The sequence below is a fragment of the Oncorhynchus gorbuscha genome, linkage group LG20 (assembly GCF_021184085.1).
Source record: "Oncorhynchus gorbuscha isolate QuinsamMale2020 ecotype Even-year linkage group LG20, OgorEven_v1.0, whole genome shotgun sequence".
NCBI classification, from domain to species: Eukaryota; Metazoa; Chordata; class Actinopteri; order Salmoniformes; family Salmonidae; genus Oncorhynchus; species Oncorhynchus gorbuscha.
This window is the reverse complement of record NC_060192.1, coordinates 23,976,072-24,002,286: the sequence shown is the minus strand read 5'-3', so window position 1 is coordinate 24,002,286 and position 26,215 is coordinate 23,976,072. Positions and strand designations below refer to the sequence as shown.

Sequence of the window (26,215 nt, the reverse complement as noted above, 5' to 3'; positions counted from 1 at the left end):
ATGCAGCTTCCACCACTAGTCCCTTTTCTGACTGGTAACATTCTCACTGGTCATGTGTTATTCATAAATCAGTTCCAGATAGCGCTGTCCCTGATCTCAGGTACCAACAGTGGTAACATTCCCCACATATTTGCTCACATTTCAACGGAACGTGATGAAGGACGAGATAGGTTGGTTGATAGGGAAAAAAGAGGATACATGGAGAGATCGAGCTACTGAGTAAGTGATGAAAGGGTGAATCCACCAATGAAGGGATGACAGAGGGAAGGAGAGAGAGGAGAGCGAAAGAGAGAGAGTAATCCCCTCACAGACTGCTTTGTTGTCTGACTGACAGTGGAGCACTCCACGAGAGAGCTGGGTGTGTGTTGTGTTGTGTAGGATTATCCTCCCTTACTCGCACACCCCTAATCCGAGGTCAAGTGGTACAGCCCATTTGGTGCTTTTTCCAAAGTCACTTTCACAAGACTGGAAAACTTTAGTTTTGTCTCACAAGCAGTTCACTGCAAGTTTGCCCATATACAGACAGCGCACCCATTCACACACATACACAACATACCCACTGCACTTTCCATTGCCCATCTTCATTTGACACTGTTTAATCTCCCCAATCTAAACTATTTATCTGTTAAATATTTAGACTGGAAAACACACAGGCCTAACACAGACACACCCAGACACTCATAGTAAACCACACACACACACACACACACACACACACACACACACACACACACACACACACACACACACACACACACACACACACACACACACACACACACACACACACACACACACACACACACACACACACACACACACACACACACACACACACACACACACACACACACACACACACACACACACAGCTGTCAGAGAGGGAGGTGTCACCAAACCTGGCGCCAGGATAAAGTGACTAATGGGACAGTTGAAATCGGTGAGGGGGCTCACTTTTGGGGGGTTCTTGCATTGGAATTATATACCATAATAAATAATATATAATAATAATATATGCCATTTAGCAGACGCTTTTATCCAAAGCGACTTACAGTCATGTGTGCATACATTCTACGTATGGGTGGTCCCGGGGATTGAACCCACTACCCTGGCGTTACAAGCGCCATGCTCTACCAACTGAGCATTTTAACATAAAGTTAAAATGCTGAGTGTTTTGGAAGTGACAAGTTGGCATTGAAATCTGCAACCCATCTCCACTGCACTGTGTCAGCTCAATGGACAGCACCCGACACACTCAAGCAAGGCCATTTTGGTCATGATTATAGGTTACAAGATAGATAGGGTAATTCCCCTATTACAAACTGCCTATGTGTAACCGATGTGAAATGGCTAGCTAGTTAGTGGTGGTGCGCGCTAATAGCGTTTCAATCAGTGATGTCACTCGCTTTGAGACCTTGAAGTAGTGGTTCCCCTTGCTCTGCAAGGGCCGCGGCTTTTGTGGAGTGATGGGTAACGATGCTTCATGGGTGTCAGTTGGGATGAGTTGAGGGTCCCTGGTTCAAGCCCAGGTTGGGGCGAGGAGAGGGACGGAAGCTATACTGTTACATATGTGAATGCAGCCGAATACAACTTATTTTTCGTTCCACAGTGCAGTGCATTTCACAAGCTCCTTGCTTCATGCGCGCCTAGCGAAACCTTCGCTTCTATCAATAGCTTCTATATTCTAACTGCTTCCAGTTAGAATACCCAGCTTGGGTGAAGGCCTGGTCTGTGTTAGCACTGGACCCAACACAGAAATTTCCACATGGGAACTAAAATGCAGCATCTGCAGTAACTGAGTATTCTAGCCACTCTCTTCCTATAAACTGGTTGCTATTAAATTAACTTTTTAGACAGAAAACCTGTGACTAGGGTACAAACCTGGGCTGGCTCCTCTGTTCCAAGATTGTCAAGGATAGTCAGGGTGGATTGGGCTGTTGAGCCATTATCCTGGCGGCGCATCGTGGCAGTGGCATATTAGCTGGTTAGCGCTAATAACACTAACGCCTTTTACAGCTAACTAAACTTTGTAGTGGTGGGGTGTGAGTGAAGCAGCTTTAACTGCAGGCTAAACTTGACTTGACCCCATCCTTATAAATCCAAATCCAATATTACAGACAGCGGCATATATCTAGTTATTCACGTAGCCTACAACGTTATTCACGTAGCCTACAACGTTATTCACATAGCCTTCAACGTTATTCTTGTGGCCTACACTGCTATTCACATAGCCTACAACGCTATTCATGTAGCCTACCACAGATAAGCAGCGTTTTCCCCCGCTTTTTATGAAAAAACAAAGGAGATACGTAACCACCCAGTGGCTTTCCATAGTCCCCAACACACAAACACACACTCCGCCGTGCGCTCTGTCTATAGTGCTGATACAGCGCAGTGGCGATACTGTCATTCAATCATTTTCATTTGGCTATTTTTATATAGAGACATAAAACTTAAACTGAGGTGGCACAAGTTTCAACTGAAGGGGCGAAGACCCCTTTTGTCCCCTCGTGGAGCCAGGCCCGGGTGTCACAGGAGTATAGGACAGGGTGGATTGTTCCTCACCACTGGATGTGTAAACAATGGATTCAAATCCAATTCCAAAGTTGAACCGCCGCGAGATGTTGCACACGAGCAAGATGAAACATCATATTGCATGAGCAAACACTGAGTTAAGAGAGAACAATGTGGTCGAGGGAGCAGGGGATGGGTCCAGCGGATGCACAGGCTAGTTGAGAGCACAAGTTCAACTTGAGAGCTTGCAATTGTGACTTTGAGCGAGCAATTGTGCGAGCAATTGTGACTTTGAGCGAGTATGCTTCGTTGGAAGCATACTCAGACCAAAGCACATCGTGATCTGGGTTCCACATATTTATTGATGTGAAACTTTAAACAAGACAAAATAAAGAAACAGCGAAATGTGATGTAAATGAAATGCAACAATACAAAAAACAAGATCCCACAAAACACAGTGGGGAAATGGCTGCCTAAATATGATCCCCCAATCAGAGACAACTATAAACAGCTGCCTCTCATAGGGAACCATACCAGGCCAACATAGAAATCAACAAACTAGATAGGAACACCCCCCCTAGTCACACCCCGACCTAACCCAACATAGAGAATATAAATGCTCTCTATGGTCAGGGCGTGACAGTACCCCCCCCCCCCCCCCCCCACGGGTCCGGCCATGGAGCTTGGTAGAACGCCGTGCCCGCACTGGGCCTTGGCAAAGAGGAGGGCTCCGGCCATGGAGCTGAGTTGGCCGCCGTGTCTGGACTGAGCACCGGTGCAGAGGAAGGTTCCGGCCTTGGAGCGGGACTGGACGCCGTGCCTGGACGCCGTGCCTGGACTGGGCACCGGCGTAGAGGGAGGCTCCTGCCCTGGAGCTGGAGGTTCTGGACCATCGCAGGAGGTTCCGGACCGTGGACCGATGCAGGAGGTTCTGGACCGTGGACCGTCGTAGGAGGTTCCGGACGGTGAACCGTCGCCGGAGGTTCCGGACTGTGAACCGTCGCGAGGTTCCGGACTGTGAGCCGTCGCCGGAAGTTCTGGACTGGGGATCGTCGTACTGGACTGGGAAGGCACACTGGAGGCCTAGTGCGTGGAGCCGGCACAGGTGGTACCGAACAGATGACAACCACCGCACGGTGAATGCGGGGAGCTAGCACAGGACGTACTGGGCTGTGGAGGCGCACTGGAGACTTGGTGTGTAGAGCTGGCACAGATGGTGCCAGGCTGAGAAGGCGCTCTTCAGCGCGCCTGCGCTGCAGCATACTCCTTGCCAAAACCTCTTTCCGTTATCTCTCATTACCTTCCTCTATCGACTCCCACACAGGCTCTGGCCATCTCCGCTGCTCGACCACTAGCTCCGGCACCCACCCCGTGTGGCTTAGGTACAAAAGTATCTATATCCACAGTAAAAATGAGTCCTAAATCGACAAAACCTGAAAGGCCGCTCAGCAAGGAAGAAGCCACTGCTCGAAAACTGCCATAAAAAAGCCACGGTTTGCAACTGCACATCGGGACAAAGATTGTATTTTTTGGAGAAATGTCCTCTGGTCTGATGAAACAAAAATAGAACTGTTTGGCCATAATGAGCATTATTATGTTTGGAGGAAACATGGGGAGGCTTGCAAGCTGAAGAACACCATCCCAACCGTGAAGCACGGGGGTGGCAGCATCTTGTTGTGGGGGTGCTTTGCTGAAGGAGGGACTGGTGCACTTCACAAAATAGATGAGGGAGGAAGGGAGGAAAACTATTATGTAGATATATTGAAGCAACATCTCAAGACATCAGTTAAAGCTTGGTCGCAAATGGGTCTTCCAAATGGACAATGACCCCAAGCATACTTCCAAAGTTGTGGCAAAATGGCAATGTCAAGGTATTGGAGTGGCCATCACAAAGTCCTGACCTCAATCCAATAGAAGATTTGTGGGCAGAACTGAAAAAGCGTGTGCGAGCAAGGAGGTCTACAAACCTGACTCAGTTATACCAGTTCTGTCAGGCGGAATGGGCCAAAATTCACCCAACTTATTGTGGGAAGCTTGCGGAAGGCTACCCGAAACGTTAATAGCTAATACTAATTGAGTACACATGTATTTAAACTTTTGACCCACTGGGAATGTGATGAAAGAAATAAAAGCTGAAATAAATCATTCTTTCTACTATTATTCTGACATTTCACATTCTTAAAATAAAGTGGTGATCCTAACTGACCCAAGACAGGGAATTTCTACTAGGATTAAATGTCAGGAATTGTGAAAAACGGAGTTTCAATGTATTTGGCTAAGGTGTATATAAACTTCAGACTTCAACTGTATACTGTATGTAAGTTCCCTGCGTTAAGCAGTGAATTTCAAACACAGATTAAAACAAAGACCATTGGCGTTTTCTAATGCCTCGCAAAAAGGGGAACCTATTGGTAGATGGGTTAAAAAAAATTGCAGACATTGAATATCCCTTTGAGCATGGTGAAGTTATTAATTACACTTTGTATGGTGTATCAATACACCCAGTCACTACAAAGATACAGACATCTTTCCTAACTCAGTTGCCAGAGAGGAAGGAAACTGCTCAGGGATGTCACCATGAGACCAATGTTGACTTTAAAACAGTTGCAGTGTTTAATGGCTGTGATAGGAAAAAACTAAGGATGGATCAACAACATTGTAGTTACTCCACGATACTACCGGAAATGTGAAAAGAAGCAAGCTTGTACAGAATAAAAGTATTACAAAACATGCATCCTGTTTGCAATAAGGCACTAAAGTAAAACTGTAAAAAATGTGGGAAATAAATTAACTTCATGTCCAGAAATACAAAATGTTACGTTTGAGTATCACTCTTCATATTTTCAAGCATGGTGTTGGCTGCATCATGTTAAGGGTATTCTTGTTATCGGCAAGGACTAGGGAGTTTTTTTTAGGATACAAGTGAATGGAATATAGCTAAGCACAGGCAAAATCCTAGAGGAAACCTGGTCCAGTCTACTTTCCAACATACACTGGGTGACAAATTCCCCTTCAGCAGGGAACAACAACCTAAAACACAAGACTAAATCTACACTGGAGTTGCTTACCAAGACGACGTTGAATGTTCCCGAGTGGATTAGATACAGTTTGACTTAAATCGTCTTGAAAACCTATGGCAAGATTTGAAAATGGCTGTCTAGCAATGATCAACAACCAACTTGGCAGAGCATCAAGAATTCTAAAAAGAATGTGTAAATATTGTACAATCCAGGTGTGCAAAGCTCTTAAAGATTTACCCATATAGACTCACAGCTGTAATCGCTGACAAAGGTGATTCTAACATGTTTTGACTCAGGGGTGTGAATGAGATATTTCTGTATTTAATTTTCAATAAATGTGAAAAGATGTTTTAAAAAAAACATGTTTTCGCTTTGTCATGGGGTATTGTGTGAAGATGGGTGAAAATTATGACTATCTACTCATCACATTAGGATTAGTAGGCTTTCTTACATCCGTCTGCAAATGCAATGCTAGATGCACAGAATGCTTTATTATAAATGTGCATTTTTATGGTGAATATGTGCTTCCTCAAACTGTGAAATGGTGCTACCACAATAAACAGAATAGAGACAGATGATAAACATAATATGAAGACATTATACACACAGAATTTCCACAGATCCACATACAGTATGAACACTAAGCTAAAAAGCTAGACTGAACTATAAGCTACATCCTAAATTATGCATGTAAGAGTCATGCAGGTCTGGGATGAATAGTGCAGGGTGCATAGTCGGTGCGCAGGGGAAGAAATGGTTCAGGTGGTGGGAGATTTTGATCGTGATTGACCTGAACCGTTTGCCAGAGGGGGTGGAAGAGGTCAGCGATGATCTTTCCTGCATGCTTCCATGCCTTGGAGTTATGCAGTACAGCGATGGAGAGCAGGTGGTAGCCAATGACCCTCTCAACAGATCGGACAATCCATTGCAGTAATGGAAGAGGCGAGGATGGACTCAAAGGTCATTTAGAACTGAACCAGTACATACAGCATTCAAAAGGAGGACTGAGAACAAAACAATGCCATGCATTCACCAACCATTGAACTGAGGAAAACAGATTTGTTTTATAGTAATTGTCTGATTGCGAACTACCATTGTCTATCAATTACAGAATCTCAAATGAAGTTTTATTGAATCCAGTCAGTAATACAGGAGTCAAATCGCATCGGGAGTCTCATCAGATCAGATGTTATCAGCAAGCCAGAGCCATCTGTGAAAAGAGCACAAGAACAAAGATAAGTGCAAACAGATAATAAATGTATCATTCAACATAAGATTCTACCTTAAAACAATGACATGAGCTCTGTCCTCATCCATCCCTGCTCATCTCCTCACTTCCTCTCTACTCGCATCCTTCTGAAAAGCCATTGGAGGAGATATGAGGCGAGGAACCCTTGGGTCGTCTCTTCCAATGGGGTTTTAGAACATTAGGAACACCTTCCTAATATTGAGTTGCACCTCCTTTTGCCCTCAGAACAGCCTCAATTCATCGAGACATGGACTCTACAAGGTGTCGAAGTGTTCCGCAGGGATGCTGACTCATGTTTAATCCAATGCTTCCCACAGTTGGCTGGATGTTTTTTGGGTGGTGGACAATTCTTGATACACACAGGAAGCTGTTGAGTGTGAAAAACCCAGCAGCATTGCAGTTCTTACACTAAAATGATGCACCTGGCACCTACTACCATACCCCATTAAAAAGCATTGAAATCTTTTGTCTTGCCCATTCACCCTCAATGGCACACATACACAATCCATGTCTCTGAAGTTCTCAGAGGTTTGCACACACCGTACATAAACTTTTCTATTGTGCTATTGACTGTAAATGTGTTTATCCCATTTGTAACTCTGTGTTCTTTTTGTTGCACTGCTTTGCTTTTTCTTGGCCAGGTCGAAGTTGTAAATGAGAACATGTTCTCAACTGGCCTACCTGGTTAAATAAAAGGTGAACTAAAAATAAAATAAATGTCTCAATTGTCTCAAGGCTTAAAAATCCTTCTTTAACCCGTCTCCTCTTCATCTACACCGATTGAAGTGGATTTAATAAGCGACATCAACAAGGGATCATGGCTTTCACCTGGTCAGTATACAGTTGAAGCCTGAAGTTTACATACACCTTAGCCAAATACATTTAAACTCAGTTTTTCACAATTCCTGACATTTAATCCTAGTAGAAATTCCCTGTCTTAGGTCAGTTAGATCACCACTTTATTTTAAGAATGTGAAATGTCAGAATAATAGTAGAGAGAATTATTTATTTCAGCTTTTATTTATTTCATCACATTCCCAGTGGATCAGAAGTTTACAACCACTCATTTGGTAGCATTGCATTTGGTAGCATTGTCAAACATTTTGGGTAGCCTTCCCACAATAAGTTGGGTGAATTTTGGCCCATTCCTCCTGACAGAGCTGGTATAACTGAGTCAGGTTTGTAGGCCTCCTTGCTCACACACGTTTTTCAGGTCTGCAAACAAATTATCTACAGGATTGAGGTCAGGACTTTCTGATGGCCACTCCAATACCTTGACTTTGTTGTACTTAAGCCATTTTGCCACAACATTGGAAGTATGCTTGGGGTCATTTTCCATTTGGAAGATCCATTTGTGACCAAGCTTTAACTTCCTGACAGATGTCTTGAGATGTTGCTTTAATATATCCACAATTTTCCTACCTCATGATGACATCTATTTCGTGAAATGCACCAGTCCCTCCTGCAGCAAAGCACCCCAACAACATGATGCTGCCATCCCCGTGCTTCACGGTTAGGATGGTGTTCTTCGGCTTGCAAGCCTCACCCTTTTTCCTCCAAACACAACGATGCTTATTATTACCAACTAGTTCTATTTTTGTTTCATCAGACCAGAGGACATTTCTCCAAAAAGTACGATCTTTGTCCCCATGTGCAGTTGCAAACCATAGTCTGGCTTTTTTATGGCGGTTTTCGAGCAGTGGCTTCTTCCTTGCTGAGCGGCCTTTCAGGTTATGGCGATATAGTACTTGTTTTACTGTGGATATAGATACTTTTGTACCCATTTCCTCCAGCATCTTCACAAGGTCATTTGCTGTTGTTCTGGGATTGATTTGCACTTTTCGCACCAAAGTACGTTCATATTTAGGAGACTGAACACGTCTCCGTCCTAAATGGTTTGACGGCTGCACGGTCCCATGGTGTTTATACTTGCATACTATTCTTTGTACAGATGAACGTGGTACCTTCAGGCTTTTGGAAATTGCTCCCAAGGATGAGCCAGACTCGTGGAGGTCTATAATTTCTTTCTGAGTTCTTGGCTAATTTATTTTGATTTTCCCATGATGTCAAGCAAAGAGGCACAGAGTATGAAGGTAAGCCTTGAAATACAGCAACAGGTACACCTCCAATTGACTCAAATTATGTCAATTTGCCAATCAGAAGCTTCTACAGCCATGACATCATTTTCTGAAATTTTCCAAGCTGTTTAAAGGCACAGTCAATTTAGTGTATGTAAACTTCTGACCAACTGGAATTATGATACAGTTATTTATATGTGTAATAATCTGTCTGTAAACAATTGTTGGAAAAATGACTTGTGTCACGCACAAAGTAGATGTCCTAACCGACTTGCCAAAACTATAGTTTGTTAACAAGAGATTTGTGGAGTGGTTGAAAAACGAGTTTCAATGACTCCAACCTAAGTCTATGTAAACTTCTGACTTCAACTGTTTGTCATGGAAAGAGCAGGTGTTCCTAATGTTGTGTAAGGCACACGATGAGTTGGTGACTCACTGGTCCAAAGTTGATGTCCTCTGCCTCGTTGGTGTAGTGGTCCAGGGTGATGAAGTAGAATCCTGACTCCACCTGGTCAAACATGTTCTCTCTACGCACACTGACCCGTCTCCTGAGAACAACTGGAGTGAGAGAGAAAAGAAAATGAGAGGTTGGGAAATGTCATAGACAAGAGTTCAATTGGAGCTCAAGGCAACAGTCCATTTTATGACTGCTGTGGCTGTATCAAAAGAGGCAACTATGGATAATAATTTCGCCAAATAAGTGATTTGGGACTGGATTGGGCCAAACTGTACCAATCCACGACACGTCAGTCAGTATGGCTCAGTATTGAACAGCCTGCTGTCATTTCATTCCCAACCCTCCTCGTAGAGAGCTATCCTCCTATAGGTTCACTTTATCCCTTATTTACACTACATATATTATTTAGCAGTGACTAGCACATACATTCAGTATACCCATCCTCCGAATAGAACCATCTGGTCATCATCCTATCTATCCTATCTATCCTATCTATCATCCTATCTATCCTATCTATGTCTACAAATGTCCTATGCACAATGCCTTCATACAGTTTCAAAGAAATTCGAGGAAGTCTCGGTACCATTAATGATTAAGTTACGGGAGTGATTAGTGGATGTCATAGTTACCTGCTGGGAGTCCCCAGAGTGCTGTACGTAGAGGAGAGCCAAGGTAAGCAACTTGGAACCGAATGGGCTCCTGTATCTCTGGTCTGTCAGCTGAGCAAAGAACAACCCCACTTAGCACACACTGGTTTAATCAACGTTGTTTCCACGTCATTTCAATTCAATTACGCTGAACCAACGTGGAATAGACGTTGAATTGACGTCTGTGCCCATTGGGACTTCACCACCACATATTAGTGACAGTGGACCTGCATGGAAAGAGGTATGGAGAGAGAATTGTTTTTGACATCATTCCCATTTATTGTAACTGCACAAAAACGGACAGATTAAAAGTGATCAAATCTATTCAATCATTTTAAAGTATGCGCTTAGCGTTTGACAATATTAGCTATTATTTGGTTCGGGGCCTGACCTCTCGACTTCCCCTCCTCAATCATAGCCCTCTTCCACCGTGAGTCCTCACTGTCCTTATACTTCAGTGGTCTGTTCACACCATGCCTCTCCCCACTCTTCTGCCACTTCTTCCCAGTCATACTATTTTCCTCTACTAAACCCCTCGTTGACTTATAATGCTCTTAGTTAAACCAGAGACGGTATAGAAAACAAAACCATCTTTGGTTAAACCACAGAGTTAAACGTTAGCTAGTTAGCTTCCTACCTACTATCGTTAACCTAATAACCTGCTTTTAAAACAGAATACCAAATAACTACCTACTTCAATTTTGAAATGATAGTTGATTAGCTAAGCTAGTTTATTTTTTAGTTTCTCTACTGAAAAACGATCAAACTTACCTCTTTATTGACAGCCATCGTTCACCCTTTCCTCTTCTGTGCTCAAAAATAGGTGGTCACTAGTTACCACAGCCAAAGTCATTAACCCTGCCTATTTGTAAGTCGCTCTGGATAAGAGCGTCTGCTAAATGACTTAAATGTAAATGTATTTTATCTGATTTTAAACCTAAACATAAAGGTGTTATAATTTTTAAAAATTGATTTGTGCATTCTAATTTCCCAAAATTTGAATAATATATCTGCAGTAATATTGGAACTGTAGTGTTTAACAATATAACTTATCTGCCAGTGTTGTGATTGGCTGTGATATTTGCCTATTGATTTCTCCCACCGGAGTGGCATCTGTTGTCAGAATGGTAAAGCTGTTTTGACTTTATGGCTGTGTTATCTAGTGGAATCGCTCTGTCATTTCCTGGTTGCAAAAACTCTACACTGTTTGCTCAAAGTCAGATTTTGTGAGAGATCAAGCACTGAATATTGTAGGGAATTATTGTATAATCTAAATCGCTGTAAAGTATATTTTAAATTTTAAAAAAATAATCATTTTTACAGATGTTTAAAGCTGGTGGACCAAAACCAAAAGTTTTGGTTTGGGTCCACCAGCTTCAAAAAGCGGTTTTGGAAATGACAAAGCAATTTCCATTAGATAACAAAAGTCCACAAAGTCAGAACCCATTTTGATGCTGCTCAGGGGGGAGAAATCAATAGGCAAATATCAGCAAATCACAACACTGGTGGGTAAGTAATACTATCACTCCATTATTACTGCAGATATATTATGCACATTTTCTGAAATTACAATGCAAAAATAAAAATAAATCCTGTGTAGCACATTTAACCCTAACCTTATGGAAACTCAAAAATCCAGTTAGAGCATTCGTGATTGATCCAAAAACATGATCAATTGTGTTTCAGTAGACTGCTACACGCTATGTTCATTGGGTAGAATTTTCCTGTTATAAAACGATACAATGAAGTTCCGAGCGCAAGGTGGATTTTGGACAGCAAACTGGAAAATTGGGGTTAAATGGGGAGGAGACATCCGTGTGGGGATGCAGCGTTATTTGTGAGTGCAGTCATTTGAGTCTCGACATGTAGTCAGTGGAATAAAAATCCCTGCTCTCCAATTCATTTATTGCGTGCGACAATGTAGTTCTGTTCGCTCAAAGTCATCATACTCGCAAGCTCTCAAATTTAATTGGCGTGCACCACGCTGGCCTGCGCTTGCGGGACCCATCCTCTGCTCGCTCGACCACATCCATTCTCTCTCAACTCAAGTGTTTGCTCACACAATGATCTTTCATCTTGCTCGCCCCTGAACAGCCCAACTGAGTCAGATGCTGAGTGACTGATTGGGAATACACACACACACACACACACACAGACCAACAACAACGATACCCACACCCCTGGGAACCACATGCACAAACACAAAAAATACACAAGCAAATAAACACACACCTACTCCTTTCTCATACACAAATCACACGCACCCCTAACCTGGGGATGTAACACTCTGGCTATATAAGGCAGTGTAAGGGGGTAATAAGAGTGAACATGTGAAGGTGCAGAGAGCTCAGTCTCCTGACACTGTATCGGTATTTCCTTTCTTTTCCCAATCTTTAAAATGTTTTAATCTGAAACGCTTAGCCCAGTTAAGCAGGCTTTTATCCTCAGCCAATTAGCAGACGATTCATTAAATATTGAGCAGCCTGTGAAGGATGAATTTTTAATGCCCATTTGAGGGGGAGAGTTGTACAACAACTTCCCCTGGAGCGATGACAGACTGCACTCAGAACTGTTTACAGTCATTTACCAAGCATACACGACTCGGCTTTAGATGTCAGAAGAATCCTGCAATCCCTAACCCCACACACACACACTCACTCACTCACACCCACCCACCACACAGACAAGACAGAGACAGCAACAGGAGAGTAGGATATGATGGAGGGACACCAGACAAGACAGAGACAGCAACAGGAGAGTAGGATATGATGGAGGGACACCAGACAAGACAGAGACAGCAACAGGAGAGTAGGATATGATGGAGGGACACCAGACAAGACAGCAAAAGTTGCTAACTCACTAAATTCTCAAACTTAATAGATCCTGTAATTCCAACCTCCAAAAAGATTTTCTAAAAATAAAACAACTTGTCTATCTAAAAGCTAAATGTTTGTTTTTGACTTTATAATTCTATTTGAGGTTCCACATGTTGTCATGGAAAATAAATGTTATTTCCAACAACCAATGAGCAACTCCACCGTAAAACCAGCTGCATATTGAACATTGAGATTGCCTTAAGGCCAGTCTCTTTGGCAGTGACATCGAGGGGCATGTTAGCTAAAAAGACTGGTACCCAGATTAGAGACATTCAATACCCTCCTGGATCAAGATCCATGTTGCCTAAATGGTTTCGTGCGTGAAAAAAAAATGCTTAAAAAAATAGTATACACACTGAATAAAAAAATATAAACACAATATGTACATTTTTGGTCCCAATGTTTCCTGAGCTGAAATAAAAGATCTCAGAAATGTGCCATTCGTACAAAAAGCTTATTTCTCTCAAATTTTGTGCACAAATTTGTTAACATCTTTGTTAGTGGGCATTTCTCCTTTTCCAAGATAATCCATCCACCTGACATGTGCGGCATATCAAGACGCTTATTAAACAGCATGATCATTACACAGGTGCTAGGGACAATAAAAGGCCACCCTTAAATTGTGCAATTTGCACATTTAAGAGTGCAATTTGGTCACACAACACAATGCCACAGATGTCTCAATGTTGAGGGAGTGCGCAATTGGCATGCTGACTGCAGGAATGTCCACCAGAGCTGTTGCCACAGAATTTAATGTTAATTTCTCTACCATAAGCCGCCTCCAACGTTTTCCAACGTCATTTTATTAGGTCAGTTGGTCCAACCGGCCTCACAACCGCAGCCCACGTGTAACGACACCAGCCTAGGACCTCCACACCCGACTTCTCCACCTGCGGGATCATCTGAGACCAGCCACCCGGACAGCTGATGAAACTAAGGGGTATTTCTGTCAGTAATAAAGCCCTTTTGTGGGGAAAAACTCATTCTGATTGGTTGGTCCAGGCTCCCAAGTGGGTGCGCCGATGCCCTCCCAGGCCCAGCCATGGCTGGCCTCCTGCCAGTCATGTGAAATCCATAGATTAGGGCCTAATGAATTTATTTCAATTGACTGAGTTCCTTATGAACTGTACCTCCATAAAATCGTTGAAATTGATGCATGTTACGTTTATATTTTTGTTCAGTATATATATAAAATAACCGCCCAACCCTACATGAGACAGTAACAGACAAGACAGAGAAAGTGACAGAGGACAGATGGAAAGAGAACAGAGGTGGGTTGAGCACAGAGACTGTATTCCCTTCTAGCTGATCTATACATTCTAATTAGTTGTATTTACTTGCACAGATTATAACATGTGAAATACAAACAGTGAAAAGGTTAAATGGTTAACAAAGAATTATCAGGTGAGGTGAAAAAGCCGTGAAATTACTAATAAAACAATTGTTTACTTTTACACTTAACAACCAGGACAGGATGAGAATGGAGGCCAGACAAAAGAGACGGAGAAAGTAGCCTACCACGTAAAACTGCTCTATGGATTATAATTACTGTTAAGTGTCTCTCTCTCTCTCTGTGTGTGTGTGTGTGTGTGTGTGTGTGTGTGTGTGTGTGTGTGTGTGTGTGTGTGTGTGTGTGTGTGTGTGTGTGTGTGTGTGTGTGTGTGTGTGTGTGTGTGTGTGTGTGTGTGTGTGTGTGTGTGTGTGTGTGTGTGTGTGTGTGTTTGAAGTTGAGTGGTATGGTAGTTTTTGGCAATACACTGTAGATGTATGTGCTCTATTGTAGAGAGACCCACAGAGTAGCTATTGTAATTGAGTACTGGAAGTGTCTGCTGTGGCAGGTGTGAAGGTGCAAGTTACCTGAAAAATATTTTCTCTCATATCTCAATGTTCACCAAATCCATGCATTTAAGCTGTTGAAATTCCTATTTTGTTGCCAATTGAGAATTACCTGGACACCCCTACTTGCATTGGGCTAAACCCCCAACACCTTAAAGTGAATTGATGCAGAATTACGGCATGCTTACCAGAATATGTGGGAGTCTGAGCTTTGATGAAAGAGGAACTTGCTTGTACAGTGTGGGACAAATCCAGGCCAGGTTCTCACTGGCTTTCATAGTGTCCATTTCGGGTGGATTCCAACCTTAGCATGAGTTTGCACAGGCGGGAGGGGATCGAGGAACGAACGAGCGGACAACACGCACGCGACCTTTTATGAGGGTGCAATCATGCGTGAAGACCACCCCCTCTCTCACGCAACCCTGACATAATAGCAGTCTGCCAAAAACAGGCATTCCCTCGCATAACAACCCCATTGCCATCTCCTTGCTCTCTATGGACAGAGAGGGGATGCTGTGGTTTTACACTGGTCTATATTTTACACGGATCTGTTGAATAGGACCGGATGCCAGTAAACTCCAGGCACAGTCTTCCTCGACCGTAATCCTCTCCAACGAAGTCAGTATCCACACCACCACTCATCTCCACCAGCAACAACTAGGCCTAGGCTAGCCTAGTCTACAGTTGGATATTGAGTGAACCCATGTAATTCGAGACCTGAAATCGAAGCTCACAAAATAATCATTCAGTGTCCTAAAGGTATGGTCCCCATGAGGTGGTAATTGTAAAGCGTTTAATATCTGTCTTCAAATGCCACTCTGCCGGACTGCATGCAATGTCACCAATATAACCTACAGTTCTCCATCCTCTGATCTGCAGTCAAGGAACGGTGTCCTTTGCATTATCTATTCAGTCAGTCATAATCGGACAGCAATGTGTTATGGGATAATGTATGACAAATCTAAAGTACGGTATGCAAGCCTATATGAAATTAAAGTTGAACCACTTACCTCTTGTTCAATGTATTCCAATAAATAGGTTCCATGTTACTTGCAGTTATTCCCAGTAAATCCACAAGAAAAATCAAAATAAATCCCAAACCATTACAGCCGTCCCAAAACGCGAAAGCCATTCCTGCTCCTTGGCTCTCTACTGTCGTTTTACCCCCGAAAAAAAGAAGGCACGGGGAATCGAGTTAGACAAAGAGTGCGAACGAAGTTCACTAAATCACTCGGAGTGCACAGCTATAGCGTGACTTGGGCAAACACCTAAGGTTAAACTTCAACAACAAAAACAATCAACCAGAGACAACACTCACAGTACTTGGAATGTGTGAGGGGATACAATGTGTCGGCCTCTCTAGTCTTGCGTTTAAAGTGTATCAGCGGCCACATGTAGGTTTCTGGTTTGAAACGTGTCCAGCAATACGGGACATTGCATGATGATAAGGCCACTGTCCACCCACTCTCCAAATGAATATGCACCGATTGTCCAGATTATCAGTGTAAATTCCTACCAATAGGCTACCCTGAAAGGATAATTTTGGATAGTGGGCGTTTATCTATTATTTTTGCAAAGTGCCATAAACTACTTGCCATCCAGATGCACAGGCTTGCTCGCTCCAATTTCCCTCTGCACGCATACAAAATTGGACTATGGTATATAAGCGAGCATTCACTGACCCAAATTGATAATGGGCTGTCCTCTGTGCTCTTATAAACACTGCATGACTTGAATGCTTATTAACGCGTTATTGCTTTCAGAGTTGTCTCCATTATGTTATCCCTTTGAGTCTTAGCGGACAAAAATAGCCCCTTCCATCCGTCCGTTATCTTTTATGGCACAATATTGGTTAAACTTCTTCTAGCAAACTTGAATGACAGGCGAAGTGTCGGTGTGAAAATTGGCGCATTCAAAAATAATGCATCCGGGTTAACTTATTCTGGTCTCTTCTCCTGTTCACAATACCACTTTGCGTTCGTTGCATCCTTCTCCAACGCTCTGCACTCAAAATATCGTACTATTGTTCACACTGATAGAGAGCAGCTAGGAGAAGGGGGAGGGATGGACTGGAGTGGTCCATGCCAACCTATACGTGTGTGTTCCCGTGTAGCTCTATTGTCAACCTGGTCTCAGACTATTTCGTATTATTATGTACGTACATCCAATATCCTTCATTTAGTAAGATAAATGTTACGTTATGTAGGACAGCTGGTTACTTAAGGAAAAACAAAAGTAGGGTGGTTGGTCAGGCTGCATATAACAAAGTCTAGCAACCCAAAGGTTACAAGTTTGAATCTCATCACAGATAACTTTGTAATTTTTGCTACTTAACCTTTTCAACCACTTACTACTTCGCAACTTCATAGCATGTTAGCTAACCCTTTAACCTAAATCCTAAACTTAACCCCTAGCCTAGCTAACATTGCAAGATAGCTAATGTTTGGCACCTAACCAGAATTTGTAACATATACGTTTTGCAAATTCGTAACAAATTAATTGTAATGTGTAACAAAAACTAAATAGATTCTGGACATCCACAAATGAATACATATGAAATGTAACATTTAAGTACATAATAATACACAATGCTCTGAGACCAGGTTGCAGCTATTGACCATTATCTTCACACATTCCTAGATTAAAAATGCCCTCTAATATATAGGAAACAGTAGTTTGAACTTCCATCATTTACAATTTCTATCCTCCTTTCACCATTATGACAAGGATGGGGGACTCACTTGGGCTAACCATGTCCCAGTGATTTTTGAAGGGCTATCATAGTCCCTAGAGTTGTGGGCTATGTCCCTAAAATGTGTGATTGCTGCACTGCTATGGTAGCTTTCTACGCGTTATCATTCTCATCCCTCCAGCCCATACATTTTTCCAATAGGGATTTTACCCTATGACAAACAATGGTCGGTATACAACAAGTTATTGCTCACTTCAACCCTTTAATAATATAATTGGAAAGAGTTCAAAGGTCAATTCGGTTGACCTCAGCGTTCCAAAAATGTCTCTGGTGGGTAACTGTGAAGCATTTCTTCTCTAATATGGCCACCATACAATTAAACGTGGTCTTACCCATTTGAATTGTAATTGTTTTATGCCCAAAAACATCTTAATGTTTAGAGTGATGTTGAATACACAACCACATGAACCAGATTAAAATTATTCACAGAATTGAGGTAACATCTTCAAAAATGCAGACAGATCTTTGGGCACATTATTCAATTATTCACAGAATTGTGGCAATCTTCTATAACTGGCACACCTGGCTCATGTGGTTGCATACTCTACATCACTTAACATGAAGATATTTTTGGGCATACTAAAATTGTTTCATACAGGTATGGTCATGCGAAATTGGCCAATAAGACCACATTGACTTGTTTGGAAGCCTTATTGGAAAAATATTTCTGTGGGGTTAATGAGTGAATTCTGTGACGGACCTGAATCTACAAATCTTTTTAAAACTCTAGCAGTGTGTGTGTGCAATGTGGTGCCTATATCCACAAAGTTACAAATGAAAAAAACATAGCTGCCCCAGTAAATGGAATGGCACAATACGGGCGGTTTTTAAACAATAGTTGTAGCTGGTGGTTATATTATATATACTTTATGTTTATTTTCAGCAAACTTAACATGTGTAAATATTTGTATGAACATAAGTTTCAACAACTGAGACATAAAAAGAACAATGGAATAATGGAATAATGTGTCCTTGAACAAAGTGGGGGTCAAAATCAAAAAGTAACAGTCAGTGTCTGGTGTGGCCACCAGCTGGATTAAGTACTGCAATGCATCTCCTCCTCATGGACTGCACCCGATTTGCCAGTTCTGGCTGTGAGATGTTACCCCACTCTTCCACCAAGGCACCTGCAAGTTCCTGGACATTTCTGGGGAGGGAACGGCCCTGCCCTCACCCTCCGATCCAACAGGTCCCAGACGCGCTCAATGGGATAGAGATCTGGGCTCTTCGCTGGCCATGTCAGAACACTGACATTCCTGTCTTGCAGGAAATCACACACAGAATGAGCAGTATGGCTGGTGGCATTGTCATGCTGGAGGGTCACGTCAGGATGGGTCTGCAGGAAGGATACCACGAGGGAGGAGGATCTCTTCCCTGTAACGCACAGCGTTGAGATTTCCTGCAATGACAACAAGCTCAGTCCGATGATGCTGTGACACACCGCCCCAGACCATGACGGACCCTCCACCTCCAAATCAATCCCGCTCCAGAGTACAGGCCTCGGCGTAACGCTCATTCCTTTGACGATAAACGCGAATCTGACCATCACTCCGGGTGAGACAAAACCACAACTCATCAGTGAAGAGCACTTTTTGTCAGTCCTGTCTGGTCCAGCGACGGTGGGTTTGTGCCCATAGGCGATGTTGTTTTCGGTGATGTCTGGTGAGGACCTGCCTTACAACAGGCATAGAAGCCCTCTCCAGCCTATTGCGGACAGTCTGAGCACTGATGGAGGGATTGTGCATTCCTGGTGTAACTCGGGCAGTTGTTGTTACCATCCTGTATATGTCCCCCAGGTGTGATGTTTAGGGGTACCGATCCTGTGCAGGTGTTGTTACACGTGGTCTGCCACTGCGAGAACAATCAGCTTTCCGTCCTGTCTCCCTGCATCGCCGTCTTAGGTGTCTCACAGTAGACATTGCAATTTATTGCCCTGGCCACATCTGCAGTCCTCATGCCTCCTTGCAGCATGCCTAAGGCACATTCACGCAGATGAGCAGGGACCCTGGGCATCTTTCTTTTGGTGTTTTTCCAGTGTCAGTAGAAAGGCCTCTTTAGTGTCCTAAATTTGCATAACTGTGACCTTAATTGCCTACCGTCTGTAAGCAGTTAGTGTCTTAATGACCGTTCCACAGGTGCATGTTCATTAATTGTTTATTGAACAAGCATGGGAAACAGTGTTTAAACCCTTTACAATGAAGTTATTTGGATTTTTACAAATTCTCTTTGAAAGGATCCTGATAAAGGGACATTTCTTTTTTTTGCTGAGTTTATAATTTGAAACAATTTCATGACACTTCAGAACCACTTGTCAAAAAGTTAAACATTCATCAAGGTTTCCATTTTAAAAGCATTTCATACAGCTATCTCTGATATGTACCTTATAGGTCAGTTATGTTGACCATAACTTTCTGAAAATGTGTCACAGATTTTGTCCCAAATATTGTGGCAGATGCTGTATGGCTAATCTCGGTTAACCCAGAACTAAGGTCTCACGTAATTGGTCAGCTGCTTGATTAAGTTCTGGGAACATATGTGTTAAGAGAACCGATTAAGAAATTCTAGAACAAAGATTGGCACAAGGAGCTCCCTCTTTCTTTGCAAGTTACGGGCCGGGCCGAATGTCCCTTCCCTTCCAAAAGATGCTAACACCTAAGAAAACGTGATTTTTCCAAATAACCAATGACAAAAAAAACAGAACTACTGCTAGTTATCCCCATCAAATTCCTGCAACAGGTTCCACAGTACTAGTTATGTTTACGTAGATCTACGAGAGATTACATATGAAATTACCAATGTGCAGTAACAAGCTTTTAGCTCCCCCACCAGTTATTCGGTCTTATTTTCACGAGGCAAGTCAGTTAAGAACAAATTTTTATTTACAATGACGGCCTACCAAAAGGCAAAAGACCCCCTGCGGGGATGAGAGCTGGGATTACAAATATAGGACAAAACACACATCACGACAAGAGGTTCCCAAACTTTTTCACTTGGCGCCACCCTTCAAGTATTGGCGAACATCCAGCCACCCCCCTTTGCATACACGAGCTACGTCTATTTCTAAGAGCACAAGCACTGTTCACACCCCTCTTGGTGGAGAGAATTTTACAGGTTTAAAGCTTATTTCCTGCAATTCTACACATTTTGTAATGGGGTGCAAAGAAAACTGCAGTTTTAAAGCACATTGTCTTGGGCATTTTACCATGTATTCATGTGATACGAGTGACTAAAAAATTACAGCAATATCTATGGGCAATTTTTTCAAACTTGCCTGCTGGCATGGGCTAGTTGATCTGGACATTTCTGACAAGTTATAGCTCTATGGTATGCAATGACTGGCATGACAAGAGGAACTGATGAAACACACACACACACACACACACACACACACACACACACACACACACAAAGGTAGCGCCCCACAGTTTGGTGACCACTGCTGTATCAGATGCTTTTCCTTTACAATGTAACAATTCAGCAGCTCATTTCCAGTGGTTTGATGATTGATGATTGGGAAAGCAGAAAGGAGTGTGGAGTACAGGACAATAAAACTGAACATACCATGCCCCCTTGTGGGCAACATGTAACACTGCAGGCAGATATACATGATTTAGTGTTAAAAAGGAAAGACAGACCAACAAAGAACATCCGTCTTGCACAGTAGATCTCCTGCTGGGTGTTGACAAAAGGTGGCAATTCAACATGTGGAATCATCCGGAAAGGAACAGAACATTTTCTGTGGTCAGATGCAATATGACGGCAACTCGCTGCGCAAGGTCAACATGTGTTGATCGGTCTTCCCTTTAAAACAATATGTAGAGAATGTGACACATTAATATTGCATTTCACACATTAGTTTATTTTTTCTGTTACACTTCTCTTCAAAGTAAAAACTATTTACAATGCCCAGCCCCATCTAAAATTCTGCTGTGCTGTGTTTGAGTAGCAAGAAGAGGCAATAACCATAACATTTCCCCAAAACTTCTTTAAACCAATTTTACAAACATTCCTCTAAAAGTTTTAGCATTCTCTTTTTACAACATTCTCACAAATATCCATTACTTCACTCATTTTGGATGTCCCAAACCAACCCAGTCATCATTCCATACACTCCACCAGGTCAAACCTATTACTACGTAGGGGTGGTGGGGAGGGGATATCACTCATGGGCAATTTTATTCTGTCCAGTTAAGGCAAGTAAAACCAAATGAGTCAAAAAAATCTTACACAAAAACCAGTAAAGTCAAGTGAAACATTCACTATTTAGATCCAGGAGTTGAAACTTGCCAACCAGATGTGTGTGTGTGTGGGTGCATGTGTGCATGAGTCTTAACTCCTGGTTGAGACCTCGATCAGCTGGGTTCAGTCTTCCTCTGTCTAGTCCAGTCCAGGACAAAGCTTGTGTCTGGGAGTCTCTCTCCTTTACGGTCTGCTCCTCTCAGAGACAATCCCATGTCCAGCTGTGGTCCAGAACAGCCCAGTCATTCAGGGTATGAGAGCCCACACGTCTTAGCCCACGATACACCTCTATTTGCAGCTGGTCATCCAGCAGAAGGGCCACTACATGGACCAAGCAAGGAGATGGTGGCAAGTGTCCATGAGGTATCCTCCTGGCCTGCAGAAACAAGACAGCACTATTAAGACCAGGATGATTAAACGCTATAACCGGGATCATAATAGATTAATATCAGACTAATATTAAATCCCAGACCCCCCTGGGTATAGCATGAGGAACAGAGCGGCTTGTCCAGACACCAGGATATATCTAGATGTCCAATCTCATTAAACGGACACATCTTGAAGAACCTATTAATTACCCAACTCTCCTCTGAATAACTATCATTGTTGGTACAGCAAGCTATTAAATAGAATCTTTAGTCAAATCATTTCTCGTTCCCCTGTGCCTCTACCTGTCCTACATGCAACTTCAGGTAGCCAGTAACCTAGAAATTCAGCAAAAGTACATCTAACAAAGAACATACATTTCCCCCAGTGAGCCCCTTCCTAAAAGCAGATGGTCACATCAACTTGCCTTCTGTGGCTCTCTGAAGGTCAGTGCAGTATTGTTCTGATACACCGAAGAATCTGTGTCAAGGTCATCCTCAATGCTGTCCTTTCTTGTGGAGAATGTCCAGGGAAAGGCAATCCGTGTCCAGTAGAAGAGTAAATACAAGGAGACAGGGGCATCTCACATAGTCCACAAACCCGTCCATCTCCCTACACTCTGTTCTGTGACTAAAACCAACAAAAGCACAAGTGGAAGATGAACAAATTTGACCCCCCCCCGTCAGTCCATTGTCCAGTAGTTTTGGGTTTCAAAAGGTTCCAATTGGAGGCCTGTGTTATAAAAATATGTTCTCTCCAGTATATTTGAATTTCCTTTGAACATTTGTTGAATCTCTAAAATGTCCATAATTTAAAACTGGCAACCTATAGTCACATGGTCCCAGGCCACCAAACCCCATGAGACAAGTTGCACAGTATGTTGTACAGAGGGGGATCAGCTATGGCAAGGAGGCTGGCCTGAGGAACAAGCGTGAAAGGAGTCATAATAGATTTTTTTTATCCATCTCCTCACGTAATCTCCGGATCTCTTCTTGAGAAACACATGGATTCAAATGATAACCACATATTAGTTGTCACCAGTCTAAAACAAGTTGTCCATTCTCCTTTTTCTCTTGATTTTTTTTTTTAAATAAAAAATATAATCCAGACTTGTATGAATAAAAAAAAAATGGTTAAAGCAAAGACCGTTTCAGTTTGCAGATGAAGTACCGATCATTCCTCCGGCCACATCTTCAAACTCTCCATTTTCACAAGTTGTAGGCAATTAGAGAAAGAAGACCATTAATAAAGTTGCAACCCAGACATTCAAAGATCAAAACGAGACAGATTCATCTTTTGAAAAACTACTGCTACATTTTCCATGCCATTTCCTCGGTATATAGGTTTGTAATGAGTCCATCATGTTTGAAAGGATTTGCCGTTGTATCCAGAGACTATCAAGGACGACAACATTGCTTGGTAATGGACAGACGTCTTCATCTTATTACGAGAAGTTCTTCAGAGAGCAGTAGGCAGTGTGTTCAGCGTTGTCCACCTCAGTTTAATTTACAGTATCTCATCTTCAGGGACTCTAATACTTTATCCCCACAACTCTCCGCATTACCATTTGTTTAAAGTCTGGTTTCATCTCACTGCACTGTTCTGTTTTTGGAATACATTCATTTACATTTTTTTTTTGATATATAAGAAATGACAAGAAGCAAAAAAAAAACAATATAAAAATACAAAAGCTTAGCAGCCTCAAAAGTGCTCCTTATCATCAAGTCCAAATACTTTTCCACTGTTTTAAACAGACAAACATATTCAAAAAGCAACAAAAAAAGAGGACTCTAGCTATAAAAACCAGGGTTCACACAAGCAGTGGCAATAGCTTGCAAAACAACCTGGAAACAGGAAAGCAAGACCTCAACACTGGCATGTCGTTAAAGGCAATAGATCCCCTTGAAAAATGCAAGGAACTTCTCTGGTCTTACCAACTTTCATAACCACAAGGAAGATAATTATTAAACATAACTATTTATGGTTCTTTTAACAACAGTGAGATTGAGAGACAGGGCCTGTACTGCAGTAAAATATACCTCGGGAATTTCTGCCTTGAAACAAGACATTTGCTTTCACAGTTCAATCAGCGAATCAGAGCCTGTATACCCGTGACTCGTCGCGAGAGAAGAGCATGAGGGCAGCGAAGCACCAATGCCAGAACACGAGCGGCCATTCAGGTAACTGGACAGAAACGCAGACCATCATGAAGTCATTTAGGGGATGAGGAGCTGGTGAAAGATTGGATGAAAAGAGCCCTATTCACTCCCACTCTCACTTAAAGAACCCATGTACAAAAATAACATGCACACATTCATTGGCTACTCATCACTCATACATCTAACATGGGCACAAATTGCATACATCCTACAAAGTAAAAAAGTTTCATGGAACAAAGTAAAAACATGGCCTTTTTATGCATCTCTGTAAGCAATAAAAAGTGTGCAGGCTTTGAGTCTACCACACAGACACCAGCATTCAGAAACATATTTTTCTTCCACTACTTATCCACAACAACTTTTGTTTGTTTTTGTAAGTGCAAACATTCAAGTTTTTCTTAAAATGCAAATTTGCTATAGCTTTACATTTTATATAAAATGTTTTAAAAAACAACAGTGTCTCTTTTCAAAAAAGAATATACTTTCTAAACCAAATGCTCATCACTCCCCCAACCCCTCACCATTATTATCAGAGATGTAACCTCCAGTTCCTTACTTGGGTATGATAGCACACACACATCCACTTGTGTATATTCATATCATAGACATAATTTATGCAAATTTTGCATCCTAAAACCAACAAAAACAAAAAACAGGCAAAACTTCATTTCAAATATTGAAACCCCATGTAATAAAGTGCATTAGTTGAGTTTAAGGTGCTTAACTGTAAGAAGTGTGGAAGGGTACTCCTCTCTGCACACCCCTTCCGGCCCCTCTCACTGAGAGACGAGGGAGAAAACAGTACTTTACAAGGTCCTCATCCAAGAGGGGGCAAAGTAGCTCAGCAGTGCACATTCGTCAGTGTGTGTGCGTATGTCGGTCTGTGAATGTAAGTGTGCGTGTGTGTGTGTGTATGTCGGTCTGTGAATGTGTGTGTGTCTCGTATGCCAGGTATAAGGCCTCAGGTGGATTCAGGTAGATGCTGTGGATCAATAATCTTCCACTGTTTCCATCTCGCCAAGGCTCATCCTGTCCCCTGCGCCCAGGAATGAATATCCTGCAGGAGAAACACCATGGTTCACTTCTATTCACATCCAGCATGGATTCCACTACTTTTCACATCTGGAAAGTACATTTCAGAAGTTTACAGTATTCTGTAGATAGAACCCAAAATGGGAGAGTAACTTAATACATAAATATCACTATATATTTTAACATTTATTTAACCTTTATTTAACCATGTAGGCTAGTTGAGGATGAACTAACTGATTACATTACATGTATGATAACTATTTATGTTCTGTGTCAATGAAGGGTGAATATGGAATGAGTATGGAAAGCTACTGAGGGAGGCGAAGGGCAACAGTTAGTTTTTGATAAGGCAGGCCAACTGCAGAACTACGGAGGAGCAAGGAATTCGGCTCGAGGTCAAGTCAACAGGAGTGAGAAGAAACCTTAGAGGCGGGCCAGAGGGGCACACCCTAGCGACCCTGCTACTACAGTGCTATTTTACACATATACATGAAGGTTCTAGCATCAGGCAGGACCATGACTACACCAGTGAGAGGAACCAATTAAGTTCCTGCCTAGCAACAGACATGTATCGGCTGTCTAGATGTGTAGATATGACGATACAAGATATGTATCGTCATATCTTGTCTTTGCAGCTATACGACCCAATGGGATGAATAGACTGTCCTTCTTCCAGTTATTACTCTTTGATAAGACTCTAACACCTGCATATAAAAACATCCACTACTCAATTACTTCACTCTATTTAGTTTACTTTTCACTGTGCTGCGAGACATTTAATAAATATACTGTATGTATTATTGACTGAGTGTCCGCATACCTAAGATGCTGGGGTCAGAGTGAAGCATCATGGTCTGTTTCTTCTTCATCTTTGCAGCTTGGCTGTCATACATTCCTCCCTTCCCCATCTGGGCTGCCTGGAACATGGACTACACAGATGAGAGAGGGGGGAAGAGAGAAAAATGTGGTTACCGACAATGTATTGGGTAT

At 42.3% G+C, this 26,215-nt stretch overlaps 2 protein-coding genes across 3 annotated transcripts in view; both read right to left on the bottom strand.

Moving 5' to 3' along the window:
* LOC124006680 (ephrin-B2-like) overlaps window positions 1-16,686 on the bottom strand; it is a 56,235-nt gene extending 39,549 nt beyond the window's left edge. The window contains exon 1 of the mRNA XM_046316738.1: window positions 15,688-16,686. Coding sequence (XP_046172694.1) covers window positions 15,688-15,809 — 122 coding nt within the window. The 5' untranslated portion in view covers window positions 15,810-16,686. The remainder of the gene's footprint in view (window positions 1-15,687) is intronic.
* A 6,461-nt stretch (window positions 16,687-23,147) lies between these two features.
* Window positions 23,148-26,215, bottom strand: part of LOC124006660 (GRB10-interacting GYF protein 1-like) — a 31,135-nt gene continuing 28,067 nt past the window's right edge. For both annotated transcript variants that reach the window (XM_046316707.1, XM_046316708.1), the window contains exons 24-25: window positions 26,046-26,154; window positions 23,148-25,250 (exon numbers count right to left, since the gene is read on the bottom strand). In XM_046316707.1, coding sequence (XP_046172663.1) covers window positions 25,183-25,250; window positions 26,046-26,154 — 177 coding nt within the window. In that variant the 3' untranslated portion in view covers window positions 23,148-25,182. The remainder of the gene's footprint in view (window positions 25,251-26,045; window positions 26,155-26,215) is intronic.